At 41.1% G+C, this 24941-nt stretch overlaps 4 protein-coding genes across 10 annotated transcripts; 2 read left to right on the top strand and 2 right to left on the bottom strand.

Moving 5' to 3' along the window:
- Window positions 1-48: 48 nt before the first annotated feature.
- On the top strand, window positions 49-6069 carry LOC6583038 (pneumococcal serine-rich repeat protein). 4 transcript variants are annotated; one of them, XM_002008681.4, is made up of 10 exons: window positions 49-159; window positions 375-490; window positions 1079-1780; window positions 1850-2464; window positions 2964-4480; window positions 4533-4762; window positions 4834-5158; window positions 5222-5392; window positions 5453-5560; window positions 5623-6069. In XM_002008681.4, the coding sequence occupies exons 2-10, from the start codon at window positions 412-414 to the stop codon at window positions 5770-5772; spliced, it is 3897 nt and encodes a 1298-aa protein (XP_002008717.2). In that variant the 5' UTR covers window positions 49-159; window positions 375-411; the 3' UTR covers window positions 5773-6069. The 4 variants fall into 4 exon arrangements, with proteins under 4 accessions (XP_002008717.2, XP_015018189.1, XP_043866228.1 ...); XM_015162703.3 differs by having other exon boundaries at window positions 1076-1780; XM_044010293.1 differs by having other exon boundaries at window positions 896-1780; window positions 1868-2464.
- A 690-nt stretch (window positions 6070-6759) lies between these two features.
- LOC6583037 (splicing factor 3A subunit 2) lies at window positions 6760-7674 on the bottom strand. Its single transcript, XM_002008680.3, has one exon. It carries the CDS (start codon window positions 7590-7592, stop codon window positions 6810-6812), a length of 783 nt encoding a protein of 260 aa, XP_002008716.3. The 5' UTR covers window positions 7593-7674; the 3' UTR covers window positions 6760-6809.
- A 242-nt stretch (window positions 7675-7916) lies between these two features.
- On the top strand, window positions 7917-16882 carry LOC6583035 (mucin-17). Of its 3 annotated transcripts, XM_044010292.1 has the most exons (12): window positions 7917-8592; window positions 9363-11478; window positions 11521-12029; window positions 12105-13306; window positions 13359-13681; window positions 13747-13928; window positions 13995-14046; window positions 14142-14329; window positions 14391-14881; window positions 14952-15108; window positions 15165-15371; window positions 15436-16882. In XM_044010292.1, the coding sequence occupies exons 1-12, from the start codon at window positions 8202-8204 to the stop codon at window positions 15942-15944; spliced, it is 6327 nt and encodes a 2108-aa protein (XP_043866227.1). In that variant the 5' UTR covers window positions 7917-8201; the 3' UTR covers window positions 15945-16882. The 3 variants fall into 3 exon arrangements, with proteins under 3 accessions (XP_043866227.1, XP_015018187.1, XP_002008714.2); XM_015162701.3 differs by having other exon boundaries at window positions 9363-12029; window positions 12108-13306; XM_002008678.4 differs by having other exon boundaries at window positions 9363-12029.
- LOC6583033 (facilitated trehalose transporter Tret1-2 homolog) lies at window positions 16867-23552 on the bottom strand. Of its 2 annotated transcripts, none has more exons than XM_002008676.4 (4): window positions 22868-23552; window positions 18710-19330; window positions 18343-18594; window positions 16867-18278 (listed from the first exon to the last, which is right to left on the bottom strand). In XM_002008676.4, the coding sequence occupies exons 1-4, from the start codon at window positions 23051-23053 to the stop codon at window positions 17703-17705; spliced, it is 1635 nt and encodes a 544-aa protein (XP_002008712.1). In that variant the 5' UTR covers window positions 23054-23552; the 3' UTR covers window positions 16867-17702. The 2 variants fall into 2 exon arrangements, with proteins under 2 accessions (XP_002008712.1, XP_015018186.1); XM_015162700.3 differs by having other exon boundaries at window positions 22925-23551.
- Between the last annotated feature and the right edge of the window lie 1389 nt (window positions 23553-24941).

Here is a 24941-nt window from a genome sequence, read left to right as displayed (position 1 = left end):
TATATAATACTTGTAAACAATATCGATAGTATGCAACGATATGCACACGTCTCTAAGAAGGAGCATTACCATTATTAAAATAAACAGAAGGGTACACAACAGATAGTGAAAACTTTTGCATTGTACACAACGTATACAAAAAAATTTGTGAAGACCAAGGTAAAAAATTGCATGAGCATAACATTAAAGAAGTGTAGTGCACAATTTGTATACTATTGCGTTTAAACACACAATGCATATATACATACATGCGTATGCAAATGTATACATACGTAAGTTTATATATATGTATGAACCGTGGTTTGATAAGAAAAGAAAAAACGCAACAGCATAGACTCTAAGCACCAATGTTTAATTAATGAAATGTTTTGCAGTACTTTTACCAATAAATTTACTGGAATTTTGGAAAGCATGAGTGCGTCGAGTGAAGGTGGAGCAGGCGGTGCGGTGGGTGGTAGCACTGGAGGTACAGCTACGACAACGGCGCCTGGTATGTATTTGATATCTATAATGTATTCACGTCCATAGGTAGATATAAATACAAACGTGTGTGTATGTATTTGTTTGCATTAGTGTGTATTCATAACATATTTGTGCTTTACAATTGCACGTGTATATATACATATGTGTGTATATATGCATGTGTGTGTGTGTGTTTGTGCCAGTGTACTTTCTTGTTAGTTCTCTTTTGTCATAGCAAACGCGCGCAGTGTTTGTTACGTTTTGCTTTTCAATCACATTCGTAGCATATGGCTGTGTGTGAGAGTATTTGTATGTGCTTTGTTATTGTGTACTCGTTCGTCGTAGTGATGCCAGAGTCAATAGTATTTTCGTGGCGTTGCCAATTAGCATAAAAGAGTTGCTCCATTCCGTTTTTTATTTATCTAAAACACAGCCACATTAAAAGCCGTTAAGATACGCACTCATCCTCATCTAAACACAATGCACTTGATAGCACAGAACACAACAGCAACTAAATCAAATGCAATGCATATGGCATCATCATCATCCACACAATCGCACGTACAATTGCGTGGCGCTATACATAGATATTCATTACCCCATTTGCCACCAGCAGCACACTCCACAGTTGCCGCCAAGATAACGCACGTGAAGACCGACGGAGGTATTTCTATCACTGGCACGCCCATTATTAGCGGTGGCACCATTAAAGTGGCCACTGCCGGCAATACGGTACAAACATCGCTCAGCGGTACGCCCATCGCCTTAAACTCTGGTCAAGCGACTACCGCCGCCTCTATACGAACTCTGGCATCGGCCGGTCCCTCGACACAGGTGCGCGTCGTCATGCCGATGATCAAGCAGCTGGAAAATGTCACCGCCACGGGCCGTACACAAATCACAGCCATACCGGCAGCGCCGGCACGCAGCGTATCGAATGCATCGATTACAGTAACTCGACCCGTTACCCAGGCCACATATTTGCCGCGTGCAAGCGTAACGGCCACCCAGATGAGTGGCGTGGGTGTGACGGGTGCCCAACGCCTTGTCACCCCCTTGCGTGCAACATCCTCGGCTAGTGTCAGCCCAGCGCCAGCGGGTCTTACCAGCACGGGCAATTTTGTACGTACCTCGCAGCCGTCAACAACAGTCATCTCGTCGGCCAATACGCCCGGTGCAACGGCCTGGATGCAGAGTAATGGACAGGTGCAACTTATTCGTGCCATTCATCAGCCCAGGCAGCGTCTCATAACGACATCGGCGAGCGTGAGTAGTGCCAGCGTCTCCACAACAGCAACACCTGTGCAGGCACCGACAGGTAAATATAAAATCTATTAAAACTTTTGAATGAGTTAGTTTTAAATTGTATTCATACTACTTCTACTAGCTCTTACCGTCTCTGCAGCACAGTCTATGCCAACGCAGCCCTCGGGGCCCACGGGTGTGCCGCAAGCTTATGTGGCTACTGTGCTGCCGCCGCGTCAACATCAGGCTACACTGGTCTATTCCTCGAACGTGTCTGCCACTAGCGCGCCCAATACGAATCCAAATCAACAGTTCAATCCTCGCTTTGCCGTTGCGACGCCAATAGGCAACGCCACAAGCGGTGCGTCCACAACGCCAGGCGGCACCACAGTGACGCCGCGTCAAGTGCGCCCCATACCGCTGGGCAAGAGTTTCCCGGCCACCAAGCTGAACACCACAAGCATCAGCATTCGAGCGCCCAGCATACCGCAGCTCAACTCCAACGTTGCGCCGCCCACACCAGTGAGCGTCTCGGGCGGCGTCAGTGTGGCCGGCCGTGGCCCGGGCGGCAGTGGTGGAGCCGCAGGCGTTGCTCCAGTTGCCCTAACTGCCGCGAATCTGCCCACCACACGCATTATACAGTTGCAGCAGCCGGCCACAGGCGGAGGACAGCAAATAATTGGCTCCACCACTCGCCTAGCGGCGAATGTTATGCTGCAGCCGTTTTTGATGAGCACCAGTGCAGCTGCCAAAATGGGTAAGCAATCTGAAAGAGAAATTAAAAGAAAATTGACGATGGGATTTAAGGTATTAAATTAAATTAATTCGAACTCTAAACTTTGCGGAAGATTTAGAGCCAATTTCTAGTGTCAAAAATGACAGGCTTTGACTTAATTCAATTCAATTGGAAATTTTAATTTATATAACACAATTAGTAACTAATAATTAGTAACTATTATAAAACTAACCAAATGTTTTCCAAACTGTGCTGATACTTCAATTTTAGATTTATTTGCTTCATAGCCTTCTGTGTCTCGTTCAAATGAAATTCGAATAGAAACTAAATTGATTGTCAGGGCAGCAATTAATCGATAGATTCTTAAACAGACTACACTTCGTGCGTATAATTAGGGACACGTAGCAAAATATTCTGTATAAGAAATATTCTGTACAAGTATGCCATGACTTTTCCATTGACATACAAATACTCAACGGGATAATCATTTTCTCTTTTTTTTTTTAATTAATTCTTGCAGGCATTCGACCGCCGGTGACAATGACAGCCAAAGTTCAGCCTTCACTAACCATAACGCAATTGAATCCTATTGGCAAGCTATCGACGGCGGGAAGTGGACCTACAATGACACCGCAAGGCGTGGCCAGCATACAGGCGGTGCCGAGTGTTGCGTCTAGTGTGACAACCAGTTCGGTGTCGAGTGGATCCGATGCAGCAGCAGGGGCAGGGTCTACTGGCGGCTCCGCCACGGTGCTACCTTTGACGATTGGCGGGCGTGGTGGACCCGCGAGCAACATCTTGACGGGCACACTGACACCCATCAAGAATGCCAGCGGCATAACTGTGGGCAAAATGATGATGGCTCAGTCGAGCGGAGTAGATGCGGCAGCATCCAGCAGTGGCCTACCGTCCAGCGGTGCGGGAACAAATGTATTCATACAGCAACGCAGCGGAGGCGGCAGTGGCGTTAGCGTAACATCAACTGCATCATCAGTGGCTACGTCTGCGGCAGGCACATCCTTCTTGCCACCGGGCAGCTCAGCCATCTACTATGAATCTATGCCGGCCTCAACGGGCGTTCTATCGCTGACCACCACAACGGTCACGCAGAGTACACACACACATGGCCAAGCTCAAGCTCAGGCTCAGCAAGCGCAGGCCCAGCTAGTGAGCAGCTCTGGCAACAGCAGCCTCTCCGTATCATCGCTGCCCTTTGCCACCCATGCGCAGCAGGTGGGAACTGGGGCTGGATCCACGGCCACTTTTACGGTGCTGCCATCGTCGGCATCTGCAGGTGGCAATCGGGCCATTGGACATCAGCAGCTGATCATACCAGCAAGCGCTGCACACGCGACTGGCGGACCACCTCAGCACATGGTGATACCGCTGCACACCTCCGTCAAGGTGACAACGGGCGCTGTGCCCACGACGACAGGCGGCGGCGCCACAGTTAGTGCTTTGCCCATGCAGATGCCGGTGCCAGTGGGCGCGAATACACTGGTGTCCAATTTCATGCGTAAGCGTGATGCTGAGGGCTCGCCTATACGCGGCGTCAAGAATCTGGCACCCACGCTGCTCTCCATGAGCAGCAATAGCAATGCTTCAGGCTCGGTGGGGAATGTGACAGCCGTTAACCTGGCTGGTGGTTCCGCCTTCAATATACAGCCCGTCTCGGTGGCACCGGCAACACAGCCAGCCACAACAACGGTGAGCGGCTCGGCTCTGACTGTTGAGGCGCTAGCCAAGAAGGAGCGAGAGCGCGTCAGCTCCGTCTCAGCGGCAGCTGCTGCCATAGTGGGGGCATCCTCGGCATCCACAGCATCCGTCTCGACAACAGGTGGCAGTATTGTGAGCACTCGAAACGTGCGCGCTGATTCGCCGGCTTCTTCGGACGGTTCTACTACCGTCTCGGCCAATTCATCGCCCGGCGTGGATCAGCAAATGCACGACAGTAATCTGTCTATTAATCGGATTGGTGATGAGCCAACTGGAGCGGCTGTGCGCGACAATGCAACACACTTCAATCCCATAAACGAGGTAAGTCTTTGCCATGCTGAACTATTCCCGAATAAATTGCTGTGTCCTTTAGATGTATCCCACGCATCCGTCGAATGTGACGCACCCAACACTGGGAGCACGTGGCAGTGGCATAGCCAGCGCTTTTGTGGATGTGCCACAGCAACAGAGCTCGCATCTGGCGGCAACACAAGCCGCTACTCTGACGGCCAGCCAATTGCAGCAGGCGCGCATGAACGGCACCAGCGGCAGTGGCAGCAATTCGGAGTACAGCGTGGCGCGCAAGAAGCCGCGACGATCCACGTGAGTTGTGAATGACTTTTACCATATGCACATGCATATACTAAAATAAACTTTTGCTCTATCATCTACAGCAACGATAGCCAGCAGTCCAACCAGAGTCAGGCATCGTTATCGCTGTCGCTGCCGCCGCCAATGGGCAGCGTGGGCAGCAGCACCGCACAAGAGGCAGCATCAACTTTCGTGCAACAGCAACAGCAGCAGCATCCGTCGGGCATCAACAACGGTGGCCTGCTACTGGCAGCCGCGGGCAGCGCCAGCACCACTCCCAATGCCAGTGGCACTGGCGATGTAAATAATCATCGTCTGGGCGGTGCGCCGCCTGTGGCTGGCAATAAGGAGAACGCAAATCCGGTGGACTATGTGCTGCGACGTCCGCGTAATTGTGCGCTGCTGAATGTGAGTTTGTTGTAATCTGTAACTATTTGTGATTAATATATATGCTTCTTCCACACAATGCAGACGTACAAGCCGACGCACAAGCTAGCAAACAATCATTTTCATCGCTATACGGACGTAAAGCCACGTGATGAGCGACGCGCCACAGTGATTGATCTGGCCAACCAACCAAATGTGCAGAAGAAAATTAGTGGCTGGAAGATTCATCATCTACGCTCGCAAATGGAGGATCTGGTAAGACAAAGAAAATCCAAGCAACCGTTGCTCGTTTATTAAATCCATTACAATTTACAGAACGATTCGGAAATGGTGAGTTTAAGCCAACTGGAAACTATGTTAAAAGTTCTGGAAAAGGACAAAGATAAGCTCGGCGAAATTGAGCGCATCAGCGAGCTATTAAAGGTAAATTCCAATTAATTAATTACCTCTTAAGAATTTAACTAATTAATTATTATCATATGCAGGGCAACATTCAGCGTAGCAAGATCATAACCGATGGCATCAATGAGGCGCAAAATCAGCTAATGAAGATCTTTGATCATCAACCTCATGTCTCGGACATCATCAATCGTTTGCAATCAAAGCGCAATTTTAAGAAACGCGAGAAACTTTAAGTACATTTACGTGTATAGAAATGTAAAGCAGTTTGGAGAAGAATACAACGACATGTTGCGCGTTTAGTTATTAATACAAATAACAATAAGTTTGTATATTGCCTAAGATAACTATGTACGTCATTAGTTATAATTAATTTAACGAACACATACAAAATTTGTAAGATATACTTTACAAAAAATGCATAAGCAAAAGGAATCACACAACACAAAACAACTAAACACCAATTAAAATTAAGTATGTAATATTTTTTCAAGTTCTTAAAATGAAATAATAATAATATGTATTTGATTTTACATTTATGAATTGGTTCAATTGCCGAGAAAGGCGCAGTGCTTAGCTTGCCCGAAATTAAGTCTTTGCTGACAATGACGACTGTGACTGACGTCTTGGAATCGATTCAGCCAGGGCTTACAAACAGCACACCATAACGACCTCTTGCTGAGTGGCTGAGATTGGCCAACTGCCTACAGATTTTCGATGGAATTGATATCTGCCCTGGTCAATCCAAAGCATCGAATTCATTATCAGACAATCTTCTTTCTTTTCCATATGTTTGTTTCAATATCCAATCAAGAGGCATCTTATCTTCCACATGGGGCAGCATTACTTTTCCCAAAACATTTAAGCAAATACCATAGTCCATTTTCGTCGTCACCCGATTTATAGGACCCACTTCATATTAAGAGGAACAAGTCCATACCACTGCGCTCGCACCTCAGTGATTAATGGTTTCATACTGTTTTCAGTACTTCGATTACGATTGATATGAGATCGTGGATCTTTGCCACCATGCAAAACAACTTTACTGATGTCGGTCCATAAGATATTTTACCATTTTTCAGCTGGCCAACCTAGATGATCCCTTAAAGTGATTACTATAAATTTAAGTGTTATATTTTAAACCTGTAAGTGATGCTACAATTTTCGCGGCCCCTATATATAGACTAATTTTCGTACTCCCACTGAGGCGAAACACAAACAACTATACAAACTTATTGCATTTTATTATGTTATACTAATAGAGTTGGTGCGATTACATGGGTGGTGGAGGCGGCACACCATTGAACATGGGATGCATTGCCGGACGCGGCGGACCCGGAATGGGGAAGCCAGCTGGTGGACCCAAGGCGCGATGCAAATTCGGTGGCGGTGGTGGCAATATCTTTGGCTCGAATTTGAATGCGAACTGCAAAAAGAACTGTTTTGTATCACGATTCCAGTGCGTCCAGAACTTGCCCTCAGTTTTCTCCACCTCCCGCGATGGCACTTTAAAACCGATTGTTTCATATGGCTCAGCAGCGAAGAGTAAATATTGCCATTTGCGGTCTGGCGGCTCAATCTTTTGCTCATAGGCGGACATAAAACGATGACGGGGCACAATACCCTCGCTAATCTCTGGATAGTCAATCTGGAAGAGCAGCGACTGCTGACCGTTCGTCGGCTCGCGTTGCTTGGTCACACGGTAGCCGGGACGGCCGATTTTCACAAACTTTTTGGGCTCGACGCGGGGCTTCTCTGGCGCCAGGAGCGAAGAGGGCGCATCTTTGGCTTCTTTGGCTGCACGCCGGGCCAAATTCTCTTGATGCTTTTTGCCCTGTGTGTGGGCCAAGTAGCTACCCTCATTGTTGTGCAGTGTTAAGCATAATTTGCACTCATATGAGCCGAGATGGTTTTTCATAAAATACGGATCCTTATTCAGATCGATGGTCTCGAGCGCTAGCTGACGGAGACGTTCCTTTCGCTCGCGGTTTGTCTCCGACCAGGAGGCGACGCCACCGCTACCGGTTTTACCACCGGCGCGATTTTGGAAATCCATGGTTTAATTCAACTTTTTATTTGCTACAAGAAAAAATTAACGCCGTATTTCTGCTACTGATAGCAGGGTTGTCAGGCTATTTTTTCGGCTTGATAAATGTTTGACCATAAAATCGATAGCTGTTCATAATATATCGATATTATGAAATATGAGGATTAACAATTGAGAATTTAAATGAACTATTTATTTATTCCTAAAATATGCTGTGGAAGTATACCTTTTTTTTATAGTATTCAACAGTTATTGGTGTTTACTAAATGCTAAAAGTCCGGAACATCGATATATCGATCATTAAAAGAGTTGTAAAAGGCACAGTATTTTTGTATTTTCCAAATTCAGGCACTCTGGTCAGCGCTAAGAGTTGCACATGTTCGTATTTTTTGCATATAAAAGTTTAAATATATTGAAAGGTTGGCCAATTATTGGCACCTAATATTTGAGAATAATAAATGTACATATTTTATACAAATGTAAAATATGTAAATCGTATTTACTTCAAAACTTGGCTGCATGAAAATATGAGCTGTGAAAATAAATTGTGAATGTAAATCTTGTAATTTACGTCAGTTCGCTGCGTAATTTGACTGTAGACTCGGGTTTAAATAAAATATGGATGAAGCAAAGCAGCAATCATTCAAATCACCAACAACAATACCAACTTCTGGGCAGGGCAAAGCCAAGAACAATAAAATGCCGATGCCGTCGTCTACGCCGTCGTCTGGTCAGTCACTTGATACAGAAGGATCATTGCCTAGGCAAATCATCAATCAAATACCATTAGATTTTAAGAAACTAAAAGATGCAGGCTTGCATAGAAAACTGGCAGTGGCGTTAAGCAAACAAAATGTGCCCGGAACAAAAACTATTGCATCAGAAACAACAAAAGCGTCGCCATCAAACTCTGTAATTCTGCCCACAGCAGCGCCGATAAATGCGACAACGCCTGCAACACATACACAAACACGCATACAAGGAAAGCAACAATGCGAGGAACAGAATGGTATTAAAAATACTTTAACATTTAATATTTCTTTTTTTTTTTTTATAATTAAAATCAGAATACTTAAAAATTATGATGGGTATTTTGTTAAGATGATTTCATTAGATATGTCATTATGTAGCCGTGTTAGCCGTGCAATTCGTTTATTCGTCGGTGGCGCTGCTGCTTAAGTTCTTGGTATTTAATGTTGCGAACGAGCGTTCGGCCCTGGTTCGTGTCAAGAGCCGAACAAAGTTTTTAATTTAAGGAAAGTAATTTTTATAATTTAAAAGAAAATGGGGCAATTATTTTTTTTTTTTTTTTTTTAATTTATACTTAGTGAAAATTATTTTGCAAAAAATACATGCTAAAAATGTATTTCAATATTAGATTACTTTCATAGCGATCTAGGGAGTTATTAAAATTAATCTTATAATAAAATGTAGGGTATTAATTTTTTTTTGAGCCCGAACATCTTTAGATTGATTAAAGTATTACATTCGACCCCAATGTTTGGACGCTTTCGATGGTGTAGCATGATAATGTACATGGTAGGATGTATGAGTGTTTTAGGGTTAGACTCGTGGACTAGGTTCAATTCACGTCACAGACAGGCTGTGCCAGTTTTTCAAATTTACAAATTGTTTTGATTTTTTATTTTTTCAATAGTACAAAAATTTAAATAAACGCATGCAACAAATGTTTAAATAAACTTTGATTAGTTTGAAAGTAATTATTATGAACTAAGTTTGATTCTGTTAACATTTTACATTTGTACATTTTTTTTCTAGCTGCAAACCATATCGGGAATAATAAACCGATATCTAGCACTGAACAATCGGCACATATTAAAAGGCTAATAAAAAATAAAATTCTGAACAAATCCGCACAATCGGAGCCACAACAGCAACAAAAACGGGTGCAATACCAGCAGCCAGCAGCTACGGCAAAAACAGCATCGACAAGCTTGGGAACTACAAGCCATCGTTCTGGCCAGTCAAGTGGCTTCTCAGGGCCCATAGCCAAAGCCGACTTAGCGGTACGTTCCAAGCCGCCGTTGTTGCTCAATTTGGTTAATCAATTGCCCAGACAGCGTGCAAAGTGTGGAAGTATACAATCACCGCAAAAGAGGCAATCGGCGCCAGCACGAGCGTCAGATGTAGACATTTCAATAAATCGAACAGTATCAGCTGCACCAGCATCTTTTCGAGCACCACAAACACCAGAAGCTGCACATCAACCAAAATCTCCACCGCCGCTGATTGTACTGGAGAACAAGGTGCTGGCCCCTGAAGAGAAAATTGATTTGAGAGCTTTGCGATTGCCAAATGGGCAATCCACGGCAGTTCCAACGACTTCAGCATCCCCTGTAGCGGATTTGGAACATGTAGATAAGGAAAAAACTGCAGATAAGAAGCCCACTGCTCCGATCAAGAAGATCATACTGAATATGAATAAACGAAAATTGCCACGTGAGCAAATCGCTCAATTGGCCAAAGAAGTGCACAAGCAAGCAATGCAGCATGTCCAGCAGCAGAAGCCTCCCTGCAGAGACACTCAAGCTGTAGAATCAGTGGAAGCTTCAGGCTCAGTCGCCAGCAATATCAAAACCGTACCTCCTATGAATGCGACTTGTGCATCTTCAAATGCTCCAGTTATTAAAACTTCCACGGGTACTGAACCATCTTCCTCATCTGCAATACACTCACCGCTGATAAATCCAATTATTGAAACGTTACCTAGTCCGAAGCTTTCTTTATTATCATCAGCTCCGTTGATAACTTCAGTCACAAGTAAAAAACCTCCTTCGTCACTTATAATAGCTTCCTCGATAATAACACCTGGGAGCATTAAACTTGGTTCATCCCCAGAAATCGCCGCGTCTTCTAAAATTTCAGTCACTAAAGCTTCTACAAATTTAGAATCTTCCGACCCATCTTCAGTAGTCTCGCGATCCTCAGTTACAGCAATACCGCGCACAGATACTGTTGGCGCATCTTTAATAAATCCAAGCATTGAAACTTGCTCGACCCCAATAACAGTTTCCTCACCAAGCAAGACTACCAAAGGAACAACAAATAAGACAACTATCGAGATTAGCTCACCATCATCGTCTTCGTCGTCACCCCTGCCATCATCAGCGCCATCTTCTTTATCAGCGTCAACAGAGGTTAAGAACGACCCAACAAACCATGAACTGTCCGCCGTGGATTTCATAGCACAGCTGACTGCAACTGAGAATGACGATTCAAATAACTATTTTGAGCTGTCCCCTGAGGAAATGAGTTTGAATGCCAAATTTGGCAATTCTCAGTCCTCAATTCCACCTCCATCTGCACAACCTATGAAACCGGAGGATGATTTGGCCATAGGCAAGATATTACAACTGCAGGATATGGATATTTTGCAGGCCACATTAAATGTGAATGGCAAAGAACCCAATGTCTTATCTATTAGTCCAAATGCAATGATAGTGGAGAGCAGCGCATGTACAAAAGATACTGAAATTCCAGGCTTGGATAGCAATAACGAAGAACAGTCAGACAAGGTTAATTTTAAACCTATGAAGATAACAGCGCTAAAAAATGTTTCTGGCAATCCAGAAAAGAACAATGCTTTACCAAAGTCCTCAGCTGTAGTAGAAGCAGAGTCTTCTGTGGATGAGACGCCCAAAGGGCAAATAATTTTAGTGCCTGAGACTAAAGTTCAATTACATGGAGTGGAAGAAAAAAAGCAGATCGCTAAGCCGATACCTTACAAACCCAAAAAGGGCAAAATCAATTTGGTACAACGTAACAAAAAACCAAATGTTTCTAAGCCGAATGAGAGTATAGGAAAAAATGTAGCTGAAGAACTGTTACGCACATCTGATATGGATATTTCATCTGATAGTACAGAGCTGAAGGATGTACAGTGTGCTCAGAATTTAATGAATGAATCCCTTGAAGGTGTGACGGACAGTAAAAAACAATCACAGAATGATTTAAATCAAAACGTGTCCCATAAAAATCCCGCTGAAGTGAAAAATAAAATTGAACAATCAATAGAAACTATAAATGAAAAAGAAATAGAAACATATAATGGACAGTCTATGGAGGACGTAAAGGATTCCGTGAATGAAAATACATATGCAACAGAAACAGTCAAGAACAGCAAAGATTTAACCAGCACATCAGGAGATAAAAGTGTGATCTCAAATAAAACAGAACGTGTGATAACTAAAGATGATGAAGACGTAAATAATGTTGTTACTAATACGGTTCAAGTGAATCCCGTCAAAGATAGAGATCTATCGCAGCTATATCATCCGCCTAAGATGTCAAAGCTTAAGTCTGGCATGTCAAACAAGAAGGATAACCATAATGGAACCGTTCATGAAGAAGCTAATTCGGCATCCACACAACCACCAGCTGTGCCACTTTTCGATGCTGTAAAGCAAAAACAGCCTCCGTCACAAGGTGAGCCTCAATTACCTTTTAGAAAAACCACACACAATAATAACAAATTAATATCCATGGAAAATATGTTTGCAGAAGCATTGGGAATCAAAAATCTCGTGACCCACTTGGCAGCAGAGAAAGTGGTGCCGTGCAGCAATGAGGTCAAGCCGGAGTCGACAGCTAAGCTGCCTAGAAAGAAGCTAGTGAAAACGCGACCGGTGCTGACCGGCAAGAGACCTGCAAAAGCTGCCCAAGCAAAGGCAACCGCATCCGAGAAAGCAGAATCTCTACATGCAATGAAAAGACCACTTCATGTGGACAGCACTACAAACGGGGCCCACCGAACAAAAACATCCAGCACCAGCGATGACGATGGTGAATTTTTTCATGGCTTCGAAGAGAAATCGAGCAGTAAACGTGTCAAGCATTCCAAAGCTAGAGAAACGGACATAAGTGATGATGCCTCGCCGGACTATGATGAGACCGAAGAAGATCCCCGCTCGGACATCGAATTGCTAACCAATAAACCAAAGACTGAATCTGTTGTAAATAATAGTGTGACCAATGAATCAATAGCTCAGGAAGTAGAGGCAGAAACCATGAGTCAAGAAGATGTCGTTCCAACTGAGCCAGTCATAGAGGGGTCATTGAAGCGAAAAGCATCTAAGAGGAACGCTAGCGCGCAGGAGGCGGGATTAGAAACTGCGCCGAAACGTGCCCGTAGGACTATGAAAGTAAAAGACGCGAAAAGCGGCTCGAAGTCGGCAGTAAACGTCAAAAGTCCCGAGGCGAAGGATGTGAATCCTTCGACAGATGCTATGAAAATTGAAAATGTCATGGAAATAAATACTCCGGATGAAGTTGAACCATCTCCAGTAAAGAAAAGGCGAGGTCGGCCGCCAAAATCCCAAGAGTTAGATTCTTCTGTTAAGCTAAGTACACCAAAAGCCAAAGTACAATCGAAAGATAAGAGCAGCAGCTTGTCTAAGGCTGCCGCATCCACTCCTAAGACGTTAATAACACCGACGCCAAAGCGCCGTGGTCGCAAACCCAAAGGAATGGAAGGCGTCAATGATGTCCCTGATTCCTGCAAGCAAATCAACGACTACTACAAGCGGCTGCTACTCATACGCAAGCGATCGCAATTGGAGACCGATGAGGAGTTGCGAGAGGATGGTCGAGGTGAGGGCGATCTGCAATGTGGCTTGTGTCTCGTGCGCTGTAACAGTGACACCTGGCAGTCGCATATCGCAGAGCACTACGGCGTTGGCTGGCCTATCGGGGAACCTGCTCCGGTATGTACCTTTGAGCCAGTGTAGATTGATTACTATAATACATCTGTTACAGTTGCTCACTCGCAATAACGTGGCGAAAATGATTAAAACTTATATGAATGGGGGTACCAGGCAACTGAGTTGTCGTTTATGTAAAAGTGAACTGATTTCCGCTATGGGACTGTTAATACACTTGGAAGGTTGTGGTACCAAGCAGCGCATAGTATGCGAGCACTGCAACGGTAGTTATACCAAGCTATCCTTTGCGACGCACAGTCGCTCCTGCTTTAAGCGTGTGTCAGTGCAAAGTGAAGAGGAGCCGGCAGCTGAGGCAGCGCCAGATGTAGATATAGTTTACAGTAATACAGGTCGCACCAAGCGCAAGTCCACCTTGAAGTATGTTGAATATCCTATTAAGAATGTTTAGAAGATATATTTAAATGATTCATTTTTAAATTTAGGGCTGAAACAAAATTGGAGAAGATTGCAAGTCAAATAGAAAATAGCAAGGACACCGATGGCGACGCATCCGACTATGAAATTACCGCGGATAAAGAATCATCTGATGATGAAGACGATGAGTCGGAAGTCTCGAGTATAAGTGATGAGCCTGTTAAAATAGCGCCCAAACGAGAAAATGCATGTAAGTTGCATTATTCAATTTTATTGAAGTTTTTCTATTTTCTATTCATTTCATTTGAAATTTTAGTGTGTAATCGTATTAATATTAGAAAAGCGATGAAGGAGCGCAGCAATTATTTGTAAGTATTAAAGAGTGTAATGAGCTTCATATTATATTACTTATTCTTATATTATATATTCATTATTTTAATAATAAAATATTTCCATCCATTAGTATCAAAAAGAATTATGCCAAAGACACTTTGTATCCGCATTTACTGCCCCGATATGAAAAGCTTTTGCCTGCAGATGCTGAAGAACTGTTGCCATCTATGGAGTCCACTTCCATGCGTTACGCCTATGGCGAAGAGCATGAGAACGCCTGGATGCATTTGAGGCCGGAGGAGGGCTTTCAAAAAGAGGGTAATTTAAATCTCGATATGCCTATAATATTTTTATTGACTAACTTTGATTTTTCTTCCAGATGAGTCTGTCTGCTATCTAGGCACACCAATTAAGGAGCTTGCATGGGTGCCTTTACCATCGACCGTAAAGACACAATATTTGTTATGCTCTCAACGCAATAAGGTGCTCGGCTATTCCCGTCAATTTAAGGACAACCCGGAAAAAGCATTACTGTTCCTGGTCGAATGCAAGATGTCGCCAGGTTGTGAGGACAACGTCTTTCCATTGCAGATTCGAGTGCATTATAGTATATGTGTACCAGAAGGACCGGTGCATAGCATAGCATTTATGCCTAGCGGCGGCTACGATGAATCTATAAACCGATTGGGTTTACTTGCCGTGGGCAGTATATCGGGTACAGTTATTTATGCGCTGCCATTATGCCTTAAGAACGAGAACGGCCATACGAACAAACAACGTGATGTTATTGTTTTGCAACCAGTGCTTACACTTAGCTTGGATATAGATAATCCTGTGCAGGATGCGTGCACTAAAATATGTTGGTCTGAAGTAAGAGAATGATTACTCAGTTTTAAGCTAAATACGATTCTATAATCTTATTCTTTTACACTTATTCAAGAGTTCTGGTCACGGTTTGATAGTCAGTGGCTACGTCAGTGGAAATGTGGCATTTTATGATATTTCGGACGACCAAGGACTGAATTACATGGAGCGTAATAATCAACGTTACTGTGTACCTGCTCATTTCTTTTATTTTGGCGAAAGAAATATATATCGTAATTAATATAATTCTATTATAGTATATCTTTATCTAATCTATAATTTTTTCAAGATCTGGAACTGCACTATGACACGAATGGAGTCCGTTGGTTGGTTATTGGTACCACGGTGCGTAAGCTTTGGGTCTATGACGTAGCAAACTTATCGCAACCGATGCCAATTATTGGTGACACCGTATGCAATTTGTATTTGGGCTGCCTTGCCTGGTCTCCTTTGTGGGAGACCTTGGTTATTGGATGCACCGAAGTTTATAAAGCTCGTAAGCCTATCTTAAATTCATAATGTACATATTCAGAACTACATATTTTCTACTTGATTTGTAGAGTTTCCGCGCTTGCTAACGCTAAATCCATCGGGCATGAATTTCAGCCATGCGACGTTTGATATAACGCTGAGTAGTTCCCGTTCAGTGCATTTCAATTGGGAGCATTTGACATTAGTTGCTGTGACGGATAACGGAGATGTGGATTTCTTGTTTTGCGATCAATTAAATTTGCTACAAAGACGATCGAGGGACTGTCGTGTCGCATCGACAATGGATGTGCGTTGCTTGAACGGCAGTGCGGAATCGAATTTGGTTACCCCAGAAGAATTTAAGCAAGACTACGGCTTGATCCTCAAGCCACTTACAAGAATAGCTCAGAAGAAGAAGAAGTCAACCTATTTAAACATAAAGAGACTACCAAATTTAGATCTGGTATCCCTTATGCGTCTCAATTGTGTACGATGGAACTGGAATGCTGAAGCACGTAATTGGGTAGCCGTTGGTGCTGAGCATGGTTTACTTCGTATAATCAATTTTGTTGCGGATAAAAAATTTAAATATTTTTGATATACCCACTATTGAGATTTTAGTTGTAATAAATAATTATGTTAATATTATAAAGTATAACGGTTTATGAAGTTTTGACGCTTTAAAAATATTTTTGGATTAACTTGTAATAATTTATTGATAGCTGTTAAAACAATAGGCAATGAATTGTATATAATCATATATGTATTTGATATCCTGTAATTGCATTACTAAAAGTATGTAATATATTAATATAATGAAATATATTTATTACATTTATAAATACAAATTCAAATATAATATATAAATGTTGAAATTCATTCAGACGTGTATATATATAAATTTTTATTGGCTGCAATAAGGGGAAAACTCAGTCATTATAGTAATACTGAATGAAGAGCGGGGGATACGAGGATCAATATATACATTACTTTTGAGTTTTGTAGCATTAGCTTTCTTAAATCAAACGTATTTAAATAACAAATCAGTATATCATTGAAAAATATAAATTTGTAAATGACAAGCTCTGGATATTTCAAAATTCGATAAATAAATAAATTCTGTATTTTAATCCTGAAAAGAAGACGTCAATAGGGCTTTTGAAATGGATATAAATAGTGAACAAACAAACAATAGTGCTGATCAACGCACGTTGGATGAGTATCATCAACGATTAACACATTTACTGGAGCGTATGGAGAGACTGGAAGCATCATTGGAATCGATTCCATTGGTCAATCGTGCAAACAACATGTTTACTGAAGAGGAGGATTTGCTTGAGGAGGAGGAGGATAGTCACGATGAGCAGCTGTCCAAAGAAGACAAAGATGTTGAGGCTGATATAAACGAAATCATCGAGAAAGAACAAGAGAACAAATGCCAGGAAACAGAGAATTCTATGAAGAATTAATTTTTCTAAGCTGCATGGGATATCTGATATATGGTATTAAAAACGACAAAATTTTATTTACAACATACATTTATATATATTTTTCATATATTTTTCTACAATTGATCGGCATTATATATGGTACTCGGTTATTAATTTTACATCAATATTTTGCAAAACGAATGCGGGTGCATTAACAATGATATAACGCTTTTACTGTTGAGCTTGTTGATACGTAGCGATCGCGAGGGAATAATTTATTTTATTTATTTTGTAATGCTTGCGATTCGAAATGTCTGATATCAAATAATGTTAAAAATAATATATATAAAATGTTAGAAAATCGTTTAGTAAATAAATATGTTGGCAAAATGCTTGGCTTAAAACTAAACAGGCTAAAAATGCTTATGTAAAAAAAAAAATCTGAATGTTTCGAATAACACACGGAACAGTTTTCGATATATCTAAACAAACACATACCAAGCCAGGCTACACAATCATTGTATGAGTTATTTTCATTGTGTAATACCTTGTGCTTTCGCCTATTAATTATAGTTAGTTGTTGATATCTATTGTCTTTTCTATGGACCACTCGAAGGTAGCAGTTAACATAAATTGCGATAGTTGCGATAGTATGGCCTGAGGCTGAGCCTGGAGTGGTTGAATTCAAGAGAGCCCTAATATATCTGCCTATTATGCACTTGACCTTCAGTCTTCATTCTTAGTACTCTTTCTTCGTTACGGTCTTTCTGTCTTTATATCGTTTAGCTGCGCCAATGTAACTGATTTTACACATTACATTTTTAACAAATTCATCGATTGCAATCCGGAACTTGACTTTTCACTTAACATAAAGTTACAGTTAAATAAAATAAAAAAAAATCGTTAAATTTAACAATGAAGTTGGTTTACTTGGGTTCACCATTCGCTGGCTGCATTGTGGATGCATTTCGTTGGCCACCCAATTCCATTTGAATCTCGTTCAGACTCTTGCCCTTCGTCTCGGGCACAGCCAAGAAGACGAAGATTACGCCAACAAGAGTAACGCCAGCGAATAACCAGAACGTGCCGCCACTGCCCAGCGATTCATTAAGATTCTTAAACGTTTTCGTCACTATGAAGGCGAGCACCCAGTTGATGGTGCCCGCAATAGAGCCGGCAAAGCCCTTGATGTCGGTGGCAAAGAGCTCGCCCATCATCAGCCATGGCACCGGGCCATAGCCAATCGAGAACATGATCATGAAAATGCACAAACTTGCCACCGGCAGCCAGCCCAAATTTTCCACACTGTCCGCATTCCGATCTTTCATAAAGAAGTACACGCCAATTGCGGTGGTTGACAGCGCCATGACAGCTCCCGAGGCGAGCAACAGAATGCGGCGTCCCAACTTATCCACCACCATTGTGGATACAAAGGTGGCGACGACCTGCATCACACCAATCAGAATCGTAGACATGCTGGAGCTTATTCCAGTATTGGCATCCTGTTCGAAAAAAATACATATTAGATATCTAGCATATATTAGATCTGTACAGCCTAAGCCTTACCTCAAAGATGGCTTCCGAGTAAAAAATGACAGCGTTAATACCGCTCAGCTGCTGGAAGAACATCAGGCCCAAGCTAATGCTCAATGCCTTGATGGTAACGGGACGGGCCAAGGCTGCCAAAACATTCACTTTGTTCTCACGGATCTCATGATCGGTCTGATGCAGTTCCTCCAATTCTGGTCTATAATCGTATTCCGTACCACGCAGCCATTGAATAGATTTCACGGCGGACTCTGAGCGATTCTTTGAAACCTGATACAGAGCGAGGTATATTCATTAATATTGAAAGGTATTGAATATAAAAAAGTATTTCTGATACAAATCTAAAAGTACCCTGGAAATATATATGTGTATATCTCAAACTTACCAAATATGTGGGAGATTCCGGCATGAAGAAGAATATGACGCCAAAGATAATGGGTAAAATGCCACACACAATGCTCATCCAGAAGACCTTGAGACCCGCACCAATTCCATATACGAATAATATACCGATGGTGATCATCAGTTGAAAGAAGCTGCCAAGTGTGCCGCGAATATCCTTCTGGGCAATTTCACCAGTGTACATGGGCGCAGTTACGCAGAAGGCACCGCCAGCGATACCCAGGATGAAACGTGCAATGTACATCATGATCACGTTCTGTGCCCAGATCAGCAGGGCCCAGCCCAATACGAAGGGTGCGACCAGTAGCAGCATGGTCCATTTGCGTCCAATGAAATTGATGAGAAAGCCAATCGGAATGCACACACAGGCAGCACCCAGGGTCATAAACGAACTGACCCAGGAGTACTGCTCGCTGCTCACATGAAAGCCATACGCATCGCCTTCATTAATGATTTCCGTCTCCGCCGGTGAAGTCCAGCCGAGCAGGGTACCGGCTGCAAAAGCACCGCCAGCTGCTGCCAAAGCAGCAACATATTGCGGAAAAGTGTTCGACCGATTCTCGGTGGACGTGTGTACCATGTTGCCAAGTAGATTTTCCTGATCCTGCAAATCAGTAGAAAACAAGTAGCGTGTTTAGTATTCGACCACTTAACGGTTCGGTCAACTTAACAGAACTGAAATCGATGCCCATTATCACATAAGTCTAATCGCACCGACAACAATTAAGCCGCAATAATGCCCACCTCCTGCGATTACGGAATTTATTGCGGCATGTGCCAAAGAGGAATACCCCAAAGTGAAAAAGTTGATTGGGAAAGAGAAATTTCTCATGGGTCGGTATCAAATGCTTATTGATAAGGTGCTTAATAAGGTGCCTATTGGCCCAACTAAGAATTCATAGCTCTTGATAGGTTTATTTACCCTTGCATTGATAAGCCCAAGTGTTAACTTCCTGCATTATAATAAAACTATACAACAATAATTGCAATAACAAGATATTTATTCATTCATGTTTGGCGATATGCATCACTGATAAGTTTTATAGACATTTGAGAGTCGAGAAACTGGGATGGAATGCTGAAGATTAGATATACGTCAAACAACTTAATTAGAGCCATTTCATTCGTCCCAATCAACGATATTAATGGAAAATGTAAGCACATATGAATATGTGATAAGATTTAAGTAGATTATTATAAGAGCAGCTAAACAACTTTTTTCAATTGGAACGGATATGATAATATAGAAAACGTGATGCTGCTGTTATTATTATTGTTCTTATATTATATTTTGTCAGCTCACATCAAAATTAACACTTTATGCTGTCAAGCACAACTTTAAAATGAATTGAAATTGAAATAATTTGCAACTTGTAATGGACTTAATAATGTAAATCATTGTAAATTTAATTATTAATAATTAACTTAAAATATTATTATTTTATAGCATAGGTGCATTTGGCATTGTCTGCAGCTTAGTGAAGCGGCGCCAATTATAAGTTTGTTGCCTTGGCCATGGCACGCTCCGTGGCCATAAAGCATATTCTCCGATAGATGCATATGTCTACATATGAATGTAGTTAATGTTATTGCGTGCCGAATTAATATGGCCAGTACCTATATATACATAGACATACATATGTACCAATAACATATGTGAGGAATTCTGTAACATTTCTGCTAATTAATAAACGTTAATTCTGCCAAATTTATTGTTCATAAAATTGCTGTGAGCTAATGGAAGCTTATTAAAGACTAAATGTAAATATTTTACAATATCTTAATAGAGTTGCGTATATTTAAAAAAATATATATTTTAAAGAAATATAAGTGTATTTAAGTTGTTAGAAACTCACTGTCTTTCTGCTTCATTTTAGGCGGAGAACTATCAGATAATATTATACTATAATAATAATAAAAAAAATAAATATTTCTTGTAATTATACGCAATATATTTTTGGCTTGAAGCTTATGCTTAATATCATTAGCTAAGTAAATTAACGTCTGCATTAATTTTAGAACAGAATATTTAAGTATTCAAACTAATGGATTGTCTAAAGAGTATCAGCAAAATATATATCGTAAATGCTTTTCTATTTACGCACTCATTACAGATTTTGCCCAGATATTAAATGCATTTATATAGCTAAGTGCTTTTTAAATTTCTTTCCCCTGCTGACTTTTCTTTTTGCCATTTACTTTATCTCATTTTACCGCCCACTCGCAGAATGCGCGGCAATCACTGTTTCTCACACATACATGCTCTTATATATCCAATCAAAGCCCACATTGGTGCAGGTTTATGTCTACAAATGCACTTCCGAACATGGAGAATGGAGAATGCTGGCCGAGAGCAGCGTTACCCAACCGGTAACCGAGGAGAGGCGCGCCCACGCCACCTCCTGCTTGTGGCTGGGACACACCTCCAGCTGGGCAGTAAGTCTGCACTGAAATCGATATTTGCGACGCCGTTGGCGTTGTTTATGTGGTCACTGCGACTGGTTGTGGTGCTGCTGCCAATGCCAATATGCGCAACTATATATAGATTTACGTTGGCAGTCAACCGAGCCAATAACTTGTTGGGCGCCCACGCATTAACGACGGTCGCTTGACGCTTTAAGCTGGTCAGGATAATGGCTAAGCGAACGCCAAATGTCATTGTCATCGTTGGCCAGGCCAAGTTCATTTCAATGTCAGGCAATACACATTTGTGTGGGCCACATTCAGTAAGAAATAACTGAAATTGCATTTTAAAGCCCAGAATTTCCATTAACATACTTCCAGTGCGACTGTCAACGCAATAAACTGGTTTCCTTTAACCATTTCAAATGTATAAAAATATTCAGATTAATTCCCGCAGCTTCTGATATGCAGGTATGCGAATAAACCCCATAATAAACATTAAATTTTATATGTCAAGACTTTGTGCATATTAAGTTTATATATATTTAATGCATAAAAGAAATTCCTTTCTTATTTTCTGGATATTTTTAAACGCTGGAAATGAAATACTATGCATTCAAATATGATGATATACAGGGCGAGGCTTTTCTTTCTTTTTTTGACAACGTAAGGAAACTCTCGTTGTTTAAAGCTTAATTAGCTTTACAGGTCAATCACATTGAATAAGTAATATATAATAATTATTGATATTTCACTAATCAAATATTTTTGGTAATTTGGTTTCATTTGCTGTCACTTTTTATGACGTACCTTGTTAAGCTTATCAGTTAATTGGATAAAAGGTTAATAAATATTTCTTAACTTTCCATTTCTATACAATGTTGTATGGCATGCTGCCCAAGGTCGTCGAATGAAAACAAACAAAACAACTCATTAACAACCGAATCACTTTTCTGTTAACCAATTTCGCCAAAACAAAAAAAAAAAAAAAAAAAATAAAATAAAAACCAAACATGATAAGAGGTTTCTGTGTTTTTGTGGGGCGTACGAAGCAAAGCCAATCTGTATCTCTGAATAATACATGTAATATGCGTAATCTATAATAATTATAATAATAAACATGATGTACACTAACGAAATACATATATTAAAAACATAAAAAATTAAAATTGATATTTAATTTCAGACCCGTTCCAGAGTATGCTTTGAATGAATTCACAAATTTCACGGTCACAAACCGTAAGCCGGTTTACGATTTCAGGGAATTAAAGCATAACATTTTTTAATTCTGGTTCTGAAATGTTGAAAGTCGTATATATTGCGTGTATATGAAAATCTGATATATATAAAAAAAAGCGTATTCTTCTCAAACACAACTTTAATTTGTTGAACTACTTTCGTAGATAAGAGACTAATGTTTTGTCTCTTTATCATATCTCATTTTGGGCCTGATTACTAAGAAAATGCTCTAAATTTCGACTGCTATCCGTTCAAGTTCTTTTCAGATACTTTGTACTAAACAGAAATTAAAGATTGTCTGCTCTTGCCAAACAAAGCGAGAGTCGCTTTACACACAGCTAATAGGGCGCGCCATGGTACTTTAATTTTTTTTCCATACCTCTGTCAAGGTCATACGCAATAGATACATAGATACACAGCCTAGAGTTACTTAAATTATTGGGGTTTTTAGTACCAGCACCAGTTAGAAAAATTTGAATAAAATTTTAATTGGGCCTACTTGAGGTCTGGCATTGGCATTGGCACTGTCATTGACTGGGGTCTTGATGATTTTTACCGCTTGCCGGGAACCATATTTGGCACCGTTCTCAGTGGCCTCCAGCAGGTGGGAGCTCTCCTCGCTGTTGACACCGGGCTTTTTGTTGGGCTCATCGCCGCTTGAGTTACTGGAGGAAACGGTTGACATGTTGCTCTAATTCGTAGCTCTAGTATAATTAATATTTTTCGTGTATATTTCCACTAATTGTTAAAACAAATGCAACGCTCGATTTCGTTTCTGATGTGTATTGTGTCACTTGTGGATATGTTTAGTATTCAACGCGTTATTTTCAATTGCTTAAGCTGTGAAGTTCATTTTATGTTTAATTTTGTATTTATTTTTAGATTTTGTGTGTTTTTCGCGCTTAGCTGTTCATTTTTCACTGCTCGACTGTTGAATAATACGTGCGCGTTTCAATGTCCTTTGGCAGTTTGTCCTTTTACACAACTGGCCCACCCACGTAGCCACATAGAATACTTTTAAGCGCATGCGCAATGCATAGCAAACGTGTTGCTGTTCACAGACTGCACTTCAGGCGAGCCAAGATAAACAATCAGCTTCAGCTGAGCCGCGTTTTTTGAATATCAACAGACAGTTCGTTAGGCCGCTTGTCTCTGGAGCGTAAATGTATCTGTATCTCTTAACTGCACGCAGCGACTGCTTGAGCGCAAGTGACGCGCCAAAATATAAAATAAAACCAGCCACGCCGGGCTCTGTACTGGATGTGGAATCTCTCTCTCATTCCCTTTGTCTCTCTCGAGCACTCTCAGTCTTCGACTCTCTCTCTTGTATGCTCTCAATGCTCTCCCAGTCCGCCACGGGGTGGCCATCGTCGCGACGCTTCGAGGCTGAGGCTATTGACTTGCAGCAGAAACTGGAAATTCAGTGCGTTGTTTCCTTTTTGCTTTTTATTCTACTTCAGACTGCCGCCTTCAGCTTTCGCTTCGCCGGCAACAACAACAACAATGGAAAAGTGCATTCTGTAGTCTACGCAAATGCATTCAGTTCAGATTTCTGTCACAGCTGCGTTGAAAGGCAAACGATCCTCTGCATCGTGCAGATTGTGACCTTAATTGGGTTACACTGGGTTACAGCTCATTGGCTACTCTATATAAATATGTATCCTTTATAGTACTGTTAAGTAAAATCAAGTGTACAATTGATCCCACACATAAATCAATTACAAGACTTTACAAAACATTTCCTGCTCAATCAAGACATTGATCGTTTAAAATATGGGAATTGACATTAAAGAATGGCTTAGTTTTTATATCATTATTGAATGAATCAATAAATAATATTATGCGCGTAAATATATTTTTTATTTTTAAATATTATATACACATTATACATATATGCCTAAATAAATTATAAATATTTATTATATAATCATGGAATTATATACATATTTCTAAATCATTATAAATATTATATATGTATAATAAAATCAAATATAAAATAGAACTATATACTATAGCAAATTTCAGAACATTTAAAATAGCATTGGGAATATTGTATGGTTAATAAACTGTTTTTCAGATTATAGTATAAATGAAAATCTTAAAAATATAAGGAAATATTGTTTACAATTAATAAATTTTTTCTGAGCCTTGTATTATCATATAATTAACAAATTCAGGCCAATCTGTTTACATATTTTGGTAAATACGAAATTGTCGCACGACAAAGGCGAAATTTACATTTTCCAATTCTCCAAATAACCTATAGATATACACTATATGTACATATATGTATATGAGGTATTCACAATTTATATATAGATGCACACAGTGTAAATAAGCCAGCCCGCAGTTGCATTTCCATAAGCACACACGCGCACTCACACAGCTCCAGGTGCCTGTTCACATTGTTTACATACGATTCGAAAATGCATGCGAGAATTTTCTTATATAGTATATCATACTCTTCGATAAAGGCGCTCATTCTTGTTTGGTTTCAGTCTTCGAGTAATGCGTCGCTCTTTACGCATCAGAGCATTCACTCAATGGATCACGCTTGACGCTTGTCTTTCTGA

Source organism: Drosophila mojavensis, unplaced genomic scaffold (genome assembly GCF_018153725.1).
Source record: "Drosophila mojavensis isolate 15081-1352.22 unplaced genomic scaffold, ASM1815372v1 contig_74, whole genome shotgun sequence".
Taxonomy (NCBI): domain Eukaryota; kingdom Metazoa; phylum Arthropoda; class Insecta; order Diptera; family Drosophilidae; genus Drosophila; species Drosophila mojavensis.
This window is presented reverse-complemented; position numbering and strand designations above follow the sequence as displayed.